This window comes from Muscardinus avellanarius (genome assembly GCF_963383645.1).
Source record: "Muscardinus avellanarius genome assembly, chromosome: 10".
Taxonomy (NCBI): Eukaryota; Metazoa; Chordata; class Mammalia; order Rodentia; family Gliridae; genus Muscardinus; species Muscardinus avellanarius.
The window spans coordinates 109,416,139-109,427,444 of record NC_137796.1 but is presented as its reverse complement, the minus strand read 5'-3'; the positions used below and the strand labels follow the sequence as shown (position 1 = coordinate 109,427,444).

At 58.0% G+C, this 11,306-nt stretch overlaps 1 protein-coding gene across 1 annotated transcript; it reads right to left on the bottom strand.

Moving 5' to 3' along the window:
• Positions 1–268: 268 nt before the first annotated feature.
• NAGPA (N-acetylglucosamine-1-phosphodiester alpha-N-acetylglucosaminidase) lies at positions 269–8,955 on the bottom strand (the record flags this gene model as incomplete). The annotated part of the gene is made up of 10 exons (XM_080703364.1): positions 269–479; positions 2,415–2,478; positions 2,560–2,658; positions 3,084–3,131; positions 3,224–3,429; positions 3,948–4,076; positions 4,988–5,096; positions 6,500–6,639; positions 8,339–8,791; positions 8,870–8,955. The coding sequence occupies 10 exons, from the start codon at positions 8,953–8,955 to the stop codon at positions 269–271; spliced, it is 1,545 nt and encodes a 514-aa protein (XP_080559490.1).
• Between the last annotated feature and the right edge of the window lie 2,351 nt (positions 8,956–11,306).

Sequence of the window (11,306 nt, the reverse complement as noted above, 5' to 3'; positions counted from 1 at the left end):
GGTGTCAGCGGCCCCTTCCCCAGGAGGCCGGAGACACTTTGGCAGCGGAGACTCTCGTGTCCAGGGGGACAAGACTCTTGTGCAGCAGACACAGAAAGGCAGAGGACACACAGTCCCTCTGGGACCACCAGATCGCGGGTCGCAGGTGCCGTGGCAGGCGGACGTGGAGGCCACCCCACGCCCACGCCAGCAGCCTCAGACTCTTCCCTGCAGAAGCGGGGCCGTGTGGACATGACCCTTCAGGACAGGCCAGCAGGCAGCTCGGGGCTCAGTCCTTGAAGGGGTCGTGAGTGTCCCCAGACTGCTCCTTCTCGGCAGCCGGGAGCTCCCCGTTCACCTCCTGCAGCGGGTGGTACACGTAGTCCCCATCCAGGTGCCAGGTTCTCTCGGCTCTGGAGCCGAGGAGCAGGGACACGTTGGCAGCGATGCTGATTAGCAGCAGGAAGCCGAGGGCCAGGGTGAGGGCCAGCCAGGTGGTCCTGGGGGCGAGAGAGGAACGCAGCTGAGGGGCGGGTTCAGGTGGGGGCACGGCCCCAGAACCACTCAGAGCCAGGCCTCCAGGGCCCCAGTGGGGAACTGAGCCAAATGGGTGTGGTGGGATTAGGGTACACCAAAGACACGAGAGGGAGGCAGTGGGGACAGTCGCTATGCAGGACCATGTGCTCTGATACTTCAAGACACTACAAATACCTTCCAGAAATGTGAACGATACAAGCCAGACATGGTGCTGCACGCCTAGGATCCCAGTACTTGGGAGGCTGAGACAGGAGGATCGCAGGTTCGAGGACAGCCTCAGCAAGTAGTGGGACTCTCAGCAACCCAGTGAGACCATTTCAAAATAAAAATAAAATAGGAGCTGGGTGTGGTGGTGCATGCGTGTAATCCCAGCATTTGGGAGGCTGAGACAGGAGGATCATGGTTCGCGGACAGCCTCAGTGAGGCCCTTTACAACTCAGTGAGACCCTGTTTTATTTTTTGAGATTCACTGATTTTTTTTGGGGGGGGGGTATTGGGGTTCCTGGAAGCCCTTCTACCTCCGGGCTACACTCTCAGACCTATTTTTACATTTTTATTTGGAAACAGGGTCTCCTAAGCCAGCGCGCGCAGCTGGCTTCGAACCTGCGCGATCCTCCTGTCTCTGCCTCCCTAGCGCGGGGATTACAAGCGTGCCCACCACGCCCGGCCCCCATTTTGGATTATAGCAGTGAGAATGCTGACCAAGACATCCCTCTTCCTCCAGGGTGAGGGACAAGGGCTAGGTCCTCGGATGTCTCTCTTTAAGCCTTAGGTGGAAGCCCTCAATGCACAAGCACCCACAGGAGGATGGCTCAAGGGGAGCCCACAGCCCTGTCTTCCAGTCTCCACTTCCTTTTCCTCTCCAGGCAGCTGTGAGGGGTCCAGGTCTGCACGGCAGGGGGTATCGGGATCTTGTACCTGGAAGACCCTGGACCTGAGGCCCGGGGCTCCAGGACTCAGCCTGGTCCCTGCCCTGCCCTGAGCCTTCTTGGGCTTCTCCTGGACTCCCTGGGTCAGGACCTCTATGAGGGGCCGGCCACTGCCCTTCTGACTTGTCTCCCTCTAGGACAAGCCAAGGGAGCGTTGCTTTCATGCCAACACCACCTCCTGGGTCGGGGTGGCAACTAGGGAACCCGGATTGTGCTATCAAGGTGAGAGCCGGCAGAAGTTCTCAAAGCGGGGTTCCTGGGTGGTGGCGGCGGCTTTGCCCAGGATCCTTTGAGAAATATAGATCCTCCAGTGCTTGGGAGGTGGAGACAGGAGGATCACCGGTTTGCAGCCAGCCTCAGCTACTTAGTGAGGCCCTGTTTCAAAGCAAAGAATAAAATAGGGCTGGGGTGTAGCTCAGAGGTAGAATGCCACCGGGTTCTATCCCTAGTACTGAAAAAAATAAATAAAAAAGGAAGAAAGGAAGAAAGGAAGAGAGAGAGAGAGAGAGAGAGAGAGAGAGAGAGAGAGAGAGAGAGAGAAAGAAAGAAAGAAAGGAAGGAAGAAAGGTAGGTAGATCCTGGCTCCACCCAAGACCCTGGGATGGGGAAGTTCTGGACTGGGGCCTGGTGATTTCTTTTAACAAGTCCTCTGGGGATCAAGTCTGAAATCCACCAGCTACAAACAGAAAGAAAGCATCGACACAAAGCCTGAGATGCCAGGACAGGCCCCTGGGTCTTTGGGTCTTTGCACCAGGACGATGAAGCCCACGGTGGCCCCCTCGCTCCCCGGAGCCTTGCGCCAGCTCCTCGGCTGTCAGGTGGCTGCTGGCCGCAGCTGTGACCCTCTCTGCGCTTTCGACAGAGCTGCATCACTGGGGGGTCCAGTTGCCACCTTCCGGCCTCGCTCGGTCCCTGGACTGCAGGGCCTGGGGTGCCAAGGGGGGTCCCAGCTCCCACTGAAGTACCCACCTGGTGAAAAAGGAGAGTGCTCCGTCCCTGGAGACGTCCTGGGATGGCTGGAGACACTGCTTCACTGTAAGAACCAGAGGCAGGCTGCAGGGGCTGCAGAGGGGTCCTGCCCGCCCCGCCCGGGGTGCTCCTGGGGACCCCGTACCTTGGGAGACGCTGAAGTTGCCAGCCTGGGGGTCACAGGGACACTGGTCACACTGGCAAGGCCTCTGGCAGCCCGGCCCGTGCCAGCCACGGGGACATTCTGCAGAGAGAAGACGGAAAGACAGCAGTCGGGCCTTGGTGTCGGGGCCTCTCTGCAGGAGAGGATGGTGTCAGCGTGTGTAGAGTCCCCACGCCGGCCCTGAGTGTGAGCTTATCGGGAAGCAGGGGCTTTGCAGATGTCATTAAGGGCTGAAGATGACATCATTTGGGCTTAAGCTGATAACCCGAGGTCCTTATGAGGGAACAGGACTGGAGAGACCCTAGAGGAGGCTGCGGGGGGCCGAGGCCGAGGCTGGGAACTGCCCGAGCCCAGCAGTGCCCGGAACCCGGGCAGCATCTTGGCCAACCACACAGAGGTGTACAGGTGAGGAGAGAGGAAGAGACCAGAGCGGCGGGGTGAGCGCAGTGTTGCCGGGCGCTGCCAGGGCTGCCCGCCCGCACCTGCTGGGCGCCTGGCCGACTCACCTTGGCTGCAGTTGGACCCCGTCCACCCAGCATCGCAATGGCAGCCAGCTGCCGAGACAAGAAAGGGAGGGGCCGGGTGAGGGCGGGGGCAGGAGCGGGGCTGGGAGAACAGGGACCCCCACCCCCGGGGGCCCACTCACTTTCGGTGCACAGCCCGTGGCCGCTGCAGTTGGAGGGGCCGCAGTCCAACTCGTGGCAGGCCGCACCCCTCCAGAAGCCGCCCGAGCACTCGCAGCGTCCCTCCACGCAGACCCCGTGGCCGCTGCAGTCGGGTGGCTGGCAGCGCGGCTCGTGCACACACACCACGGTGGACACGCGGCGGGGACAGCGCCACCTGCTGTCCTGGCTGAGGAGGGTGCAAGGCGGCCCTTGAAGCTTCTGCAGCCCAAGGGGGTTAGGCTGGCCCAGGGCTTCCTTCCCCACCTCCTCGTCCCCAGGGCCTTTGCATTCACAGTGTCCTCTACTTGGAAGACCTCCCAGCCCAGCCAACTCCTCACCCTTCAATCTCAGGTTTTTTGGGGGGAGGTTTTGGGTACAGGGAATTGAACCTGGGGCATTCTGCCTCTGAGCTACGCCCTAGGCCACTTTAATCTTCATTTTGAAACTGGGTCTTGCTAAGCTGCTAAGGCTGTCCTCCATCCTGTGATCCTCCTGTCTCAGCCTCCCAAGGACTGGGATCACAGGTGTGGGCCTCTGCACCTGGCTCGCTCCTGTTTCACTATGCTCAGGGAGGTCTCTCCTGACCAGCTGGCCCTGTTCGTGGGCATGGGCAGCCCCGGCACCCCGAGAGCAGGGCTCTGCCCACAGGAGGGACTCAATCTTGTCTGGGATCGCCCCCATGAAGCTGGACTCTGGTGCGCTTACCAGTGATCCGACGGGTAACTGGCCAAGGTCCCGTTGAGCACGAAGGTGGCGGAGCCGCCCCCGTCCAGGTTGATGGCGTTGACCACGTCCTGCTCCAGGAGGAACTCCGCCATCTCCCACAGGCTGACGCTGCGGCACAGTGGGGGAGGGTGCTGAGACTGCAGCGGCTGCTTCCGTTAACTCGCCCTGCTCTCGGTGGCGGACAGTGCCAGGCCCACGGGGCAGGCTAATTACTGAGCAGCCGCCCACAGACATCCTGTCCAAATTCCGGGGGCCTGGGATATGGGCGAACACTCCTGTGACTGTGCTGTTTGGGTTTCACGGGTGTCCCTCATGGGGAGAGACCCCGGTTTATCCAGGACGGCCCAATGGAGTCACAGGAGCCCTGAAAAGCAGAGCGCTTCCTCTGGCTGGCGGCAGGGGAAGAAGGGACCGGGTCTGGATATGCGGGGAGACAGAGGGACTGGACACACCTGGGGCTTGAAGACGGGGAGGGGTCTCCACACAAGGAATATGAACTAGGGGCCAGCGGGGCCACCAAGACCTCCATCCTGCACAGAGAGACTGGATTCTGCCAACAACCGCAATGAGCTTGGAAAAAGTTCCGCCAAGAGCCCGGCGCGCCCCAGGCCCTGGCTCGGTCCCGGGTGCCCTGGGCATTCCCGGGCGAGCGCTTCCGGGCTCCCCACCCACGGCACTGTGACCCAGCACGGGGCGCTGTTCTAAGCGCATCCACTTGAGCTGATCAGCTGCGCAGCAATGGCCAGCCCCACGCCCTCTGTGGTGGAGGAACCGAGCTGAGAGGCCGAGGACTCGCCCACAGCCACGGAGCGAGCGAAGGCCGAGCCGGGATCGGAGCCGAGGCCTCCGCCGGCCGACTCTGCGGCCCCGGGGCTCCGGGGAGGCTGGGAGGTGGGGGCCCAGGGTCCTTCTCCCAGGGGGCCACTGGGTGTGCGCTGAGAATGGCTGGGGCAGAGCATGGCTGCTGCTGGGCGGGCAGGACTCAGTCCTGGCCCGGAGGCCCCGTTCCCGGAACTCACCCGCGCTGCTCCGTCTGCCCGTCCGCGTGGAACAGCACCAGCTGCCCCTTCCGGTCGTGGCCCACGGCCGTCCTGGCTGACATCACGTTCACAAATTTGCTGAAGGAACCTGAGGGAGGAGCAGCCTGGCTGGGCACCCGGCCTCCAGGGCTCCGCCTCCTGATCCCTGCAGCCCCTCTCCCCGGGGGGCATCTCAGGGGCCTCTCTGCCTCCCCTCTGCTCCCCCGCAGTCTCCACGCCGCAGCCAGAGGGAGCTTCTTCAGAGGGAGTGGACCCCATGTGACTTCAGCCTCTGATGGCTTCTGCTCTTCTCAGCGCAAGACCCAGTGGCCTGGTACCAACTCTTGGCCTCGTCAGGCCTCGGGCCTCTCAGCGGCCTGCAATCCTCTGCCTCGGGCCTTTTCCCACTCTGCTCCCTCTGGCTGGGAACCGTGTCCTGCCTGAGAAATTCCTGTGAGTGTTCCTTCTGAACCAAGGCTACCTCCTCTGTGAGGCCCTCCTTGATTGCCCCCACGCCCACAGAGCTCACACAGGGCCGGGGGGCGGGGGCTGGTATTATGCATCTCAGGGATGTCCAGCAGATCAAGCAGGAGGCTGAGACAGGAGGCTTGCACAGGCTCAAAGCCAGCCTCAGCTACTTAGTGAGGCTCTCGGCAACTTAGTGAGACCCTGTTTCCAAATAAAGTATAAAATAGGTCTGGGTAGAAAAGCCCCTGGGTTCCACCCCCAGTACCAAACAAACACACAAAAAGAGCCGGGCGTGGTAGCACATGCGGGAGGCTTAGAACGGAGGATCGCAGTTCGTGGACAGCCTCAGCTACTTAGTGAGGCCCTCCGCAAATTAGTGAGACCCTGTTTCAAAATAAAGAAAAAAAAATAGGGCAGGAAGCTGGGCATGGTGGTGCACACTTGTAATCCCAGCATTTGGGAGGCTGAGACTGGAGGATTGTGGTTTGCGGATGGCCTCAACTACTTAGTGAGGCCCTTTGCAACTCAGTGAGACATAGTTTCAAAATAAAGAATAAAAAACAGGGCAGGGGGTATAGTTTAGAGGTCGAATGCCCCTGGGTTCCATCCCCAGACCCACAGAAATAAATAAATAAAATAAAAAATTATAAAGAATCACCAAGCGGGGACCCCGCGGGGACTCTGCTGTTGTCTACCTAAGGTGGGTGCGCTTTTGACTCTACGTTTCAAGTGCTGGGCGATGCGGAGGCTGACGCCCAGGGGGACTTGCAGGCACTCCTCTGTTCTCAGGCTCACTGCTCCTGGCCCTCATCTGTCTCTCTTCCCTCACTTTTTCTCTTCACACTTAACCCATTCTTTTTGGCTTACCATATACTTATTTTCTTTTTTATCTATCCCATGCAAGGCTGTCTTAACCCTCCTGGCTCCCCCAGACCCAGAATAGTGCTAAGCATAAACTAGCAGCTCAATAAAAGAAAGACTTCAGAACGGCGCTCCTTGCTCCTGGTTCTCAGGAGAGCTGCGCTGCCCCCTCCCACCCCTCACCTGTCTCCTGCGTCTCGTCGCACTCCGTGGCCTGGCTTTCGTTGATGTAGACGCTGCCATTTCGTACCAGCCACACCACCCCACTCAGCAGCTGCACAAACGGATTCTCAGTGGCCAGCACCTCCTCTTCAGACAGGTACCTGGACCCAGAGGAGGTGTGAGGCTCCCTCACTGCAGGTGCAGCTGGACAGTGGGCTCCCCCTCCCTGCCCGCCTCCCCGCCTCGGCCTGGCTTCCTGATTCCTCGCTGGGCCCCTGGGACAGGCCTGGGCCTGGGTGTACCCATGGCTCCCTCTGCTCTTGGGAATCTCCCTGTTACCACAGCCAGGTCCCACAGGACTGAAGTTGGGCAGGATTCTGACAGTACTCCCCTCCACACGACTATGCAAACAGTCTACACTTCACTTAATAGAAAAATCCATCTCCCAGCCCCACGGGGTGGTGCACACTTGTAATCTCAATACTTGGGAGGCTGAGACAGGAGGATCACAAGTTCACGGCCAGCCTCAGCTACTCAGTGAGGCCCTCTGCACTTAGTAAGACTCTGTTTCAGAAAAAAAAAAAAAAAAAAAAAAAAAAAAGCTGGGCGTGCTGACACAAGCTTGTAATCCCAGCATGTGGAAGGCTGAGACAGGAGGATAATGGTTGTTTTGCAGCCAGACTGAGCTACTACTTAGTGAGGCTCTTTGCAACTTAGATCTTGCTTCAAAATAAAGAATTAAAAAGAAAAAAACAGGCCTGGGGGTGTAGCTTGGAGGTAAAATGCCCTTGGGTTCCACCCCCAGTACCGGAAAAAAAAAAAAGAATAAAAAAATAGGACTGGGGGTGTAGCTCGGAGATAGAATGCCCCTGGGTTCTATCCCCAACACTGAAAAAAAGAAAAGAAACAAAAAGAGAAAAAGAAAAATCCATCCCCAAGAGATCTCAAAATTAATCCCCATCGGGCGTGGTGGCACATGTTTGTAATCCCTGTGCTTGGGAGGCTGAGACAGGAGGATGGTACAGGTTCGAAGCCAGCCTCAGCTAGTGAGGCTCTCAGCAACTCAGTGAGACCCTGTTTCTAAATAAAATACAGAATGGGTCTGGGAGTATAGCCCGGAAGTAGAAAGTCTCTGGGTTCCACCCTCAGTACCACCAAAAAAAAAAAAAAAAGTATAAAATAGGTCTGGGAGTGTAGCCCAGAGGTAGAAGGGCTTCCAGGAACCCCAATACCACCCCCAGGAAAAAAAAAAAAAGCATCCCCAAGAGATCTCAAATTGACGCGGACCTCCAGGCTGTCACCCCAGCAAAACTGCCCGATGCCCTAGCAGCCTCCGAACCCGCGCTTCGTTCCTCCAAGGTCCTCTCCCTTCCCCAGCCAGGCCTAGGGCCAACTCTTGGCCAGCGCTGTCCCCCCGATGCCGGGCTCCTTCTGTGGCTCCCTCACACCCGCCAAGCCTCTGGGCCGTGCGCCTGCTGTTCCCTCTGCCTGGAACGCTCTGCTTCCATTCTGACTCTGCCCCATTAATCCTCACAGGTCACCTCGGGGCGGCAGGCGGCTTCCTCACCGCCCTGCCTAAAACCAACACGGGCACCGATGCGGCCGGCTCACCCGGATCACCGCTCGGCTGCACAGCCGGGCTCTGGACGCGCCATAACTATTTACCTAGCTCTGTTGACTTTTCCCAGGGACGGGAGCGGGCGAAGGCAAAGCGTCCCCTGCCCTCCGCCATCGCAGCACGTGCTCAGAGGCACCGGCTGGCGAAGCAGCCCAGGGATGCCCCGCCACTCCGGGTCGGGACCGGAGGCGACGCGGCGGGGCACCGCGGGGCCGCCCCGACGGCCGGCCCTGCCCGCTCACCCGGTGACCAGCGTCCCGTCGCGCCGGATGCCGAACTGCGCGTTCCGCAGCCCCCCGGAGCTGCTGGCCCGCCGCCCGTCGCTCACCACGTCGCCCAGGCACTCGCCGCTGCCCACGCGGAAGAAGCCGCCGTTCTGCGCCACGCCGCAGCCGGCCGCGCGCGCCGTCTCCTCCACCGTGGCGCGGCGCCGCTCCGCGCAGCCGCCGGGCCCGCCGGGCTCCAGCACCGAGAAGCGGCGCAGGGGCTCGGGCACGCGCGTCAGGTGGCCGGCCACCGCGCGCCCGCCGAAGTGCGAGACGAAGGCGCGCACGCGCGGGCGGCCGGCGCCGGGGGCCGCGGCCGGGGGCCAGCTCTCGTGCTCGCGGCGGCCGGCGCGCGCCCGGGCGCAGTCCCGGGCGGGGCGCGCGCGCGCGCGGGGATAGGGCAGCAGCAGGTCGTCGTCGCGCGAGGCCCTGCGGGGACACGGCGCCGTGAGCCCCGAGGCGGCGGGGGGGAGGCCCGGGCCCGGCCCGCCCCGGGGCGGCACTCACCCCGAGCCCACGCCGCCGCGCGCCTCCCCGAGGAAGCCGAGCAGCGAAAGCAGGAAGAAGAGCCGGCAGCCCGTGGGGGCCGCCATGTTGGACTGGGCCGCCGGTCACGTGGGCGCGCCTCACGTGACTGCAGCCCGGCGGCGGCTCTCGTCTGTCCATCGCCGCCCGGCGCCCGCCTCGCGAGAGCTCCCGAAGTACTTCCTATCTATCGTCTGCCACGGAGCGGACGGGGTTAGGGTTAACTTTTTAATCTTTTTCTTTTTTTCTTTACGGCTACTCTTTTTCTTTTAACTTTTTTAATTAATGCAATTTCTTCCTTTTTTTGTGGTTCTACGAATTGAGCCTACGTGCACTACCTCCTAGTTACACCCCAAGTCCGATTTTTTTATTTTTTATTTTTGTGGGTCTGGGGATGGAACCCAGGGGCATTCGACCTCCAAGCTACACTCCCTGCCCTATTTTAATTAATTAGTTAATTAATTTTTGGTGGTACTGGAAACCCTTCTACCTCCAGGCTACACTCCCAGACCTATTTTATATATATATATATATTTTTTTTTTTGGAAACAGGGTCTCTTAAGCCAGCAAGTCTGGCTTCGAATCAGCACCATCCTCCTGCCTCTGCTTCCCAAACGCGGGGATTACAACCGTGCGCCACCATGCCCGGCTTATTCTTTATTTTAAAACAGGGTCTCTTGCCGGGCGTGGGTCTGGGAGTGTAGCTCAGAGGTAGAAGGGCTTCCAGGAATCCCAGTGCCACCAAAAAAAACAAAACAAAACAACAACAACAAAAACCAAAACAGGGTCTGCAAACTGTGATCCTCCTGTCTCAGCCTCCTGAATGCGTGCGCCACCACACCCGCCTTAAAAAAAACAAAAACAAAAACAAAAAAAAAAACAGGGTCTCACTAAGTTGCAGAGGGCCTCATTAAGGAGTGAGGCTGGCTGTGAACCTGCAATCCTCCTGTCCCAGTATCCCAAGTACTGGGATTTCCAGCCATCATTCCTGGCTCTTTGATGTAATTTCATACCTCTAGAGCTGGGCATGGTGGCACACCTGTAATCTCAGTGCTTGAAGCCAGGCATAGTGGCGCTCGCTTGTAATCCCAGCATTTGTGAGGCTGAGACTGGAGGATCGTGGTTCGTGGCCAGCCTCAGCTACTTAGGCCCTCCGCAACTTAGACCCTGTTTCAAGATAACGAATAAAAAAATAGGGTAGGGGTGTAGCTCGGAGGTGGAATGCCCCTGGGTTCCATCCCCAGACCCCCCAAATAAATAAATAAATAAATAAATAAATAAATAAATAATATCAGTACGTGGGAGGCTGAGACTGGAGGATCACATGTTTGGGGACAGCCTCAGTAAGTAGTGAGACTCTCATCAACCTAGCAAGACCCTAAATAAGGGACCCAAAAATGGTGGGAAAGAAAGGGGACCACCCCCTGATCATTACCCTGCCTCCATGACCTGGTCGTCACTAGCCCACCAACCAGTGGCAAAGGACGACTCCTGCACCCCTCCTTCCTTGGCTTATGAAAGCCCCTAGTCTGCAAAGATATGAGGCTCCCGACTTACGGACAGCCCCTACCAGACGTTACCCCCGGTTAAAGCCTGTTCTGGTCTGTCCAGCCGTGCTTCCTTTATCCCCATATCCCCTACCAAAAGCAAAACAAAACCTCTAGAAAGTTGTAAGAATAGTGTAAAGGACTCCCCGCACATTTGTGCTCAGTCACGAACCATTTATCAGTCATTTGCATTTGCCCAATTTCCCTTAATATTTGTAGTCGTGCGTGTGTGTGTGTGTGTGTGTGTGTGTGTGTGTGGTGCTGGGGATTGAACCCAGAGCCATTCTACTTCCCATTCTACTTGGAGCTACACCTCCAGCCTGATTTAATTTGATTTTGATTTTGATACAGTGTCCCACTAAGTTGCAGAGGGCCTAAGTAGCTGAGGCTGGCTGTGAACCTGTGATCCTCCTGTCTCAGCCTCCCAAGTATTGGGATTACAAGCGTGAGCCACCACGCCCAGCTTTGTACTTCATTTTTTTTTTAAAACCAGCCAAGTTGCAGACATGATCCTATATCTAGTACCGTGCCAAGATTTGACAAGGATCTTCTTTTTTTGTGTGTGTGTGTGCTAGGGGGTTGAACCCCAGAGGTATTCTACCTCCAAGCTATGCCCCCAGCCCTATTTTACTTTATTATTTTTGTTTTGAAACAGGGCCTCACTAAGTTGTTGAGGCTGGCTGCAAATCTACAGTCCTCCTATCTAAGCCCAAGTACTGGTATTATAAGCGTGTACCACCATGCCCAGCTCCCTAGGACACTTTTTTTATGCTACGACAAGTGAAATTAAGACATTTTATTTTGATATTATTTCTGTTACCTAACCCAGAGTTCACTTTCAGATTTTGCTAGTTGCCCCCAAAATGTCCTTC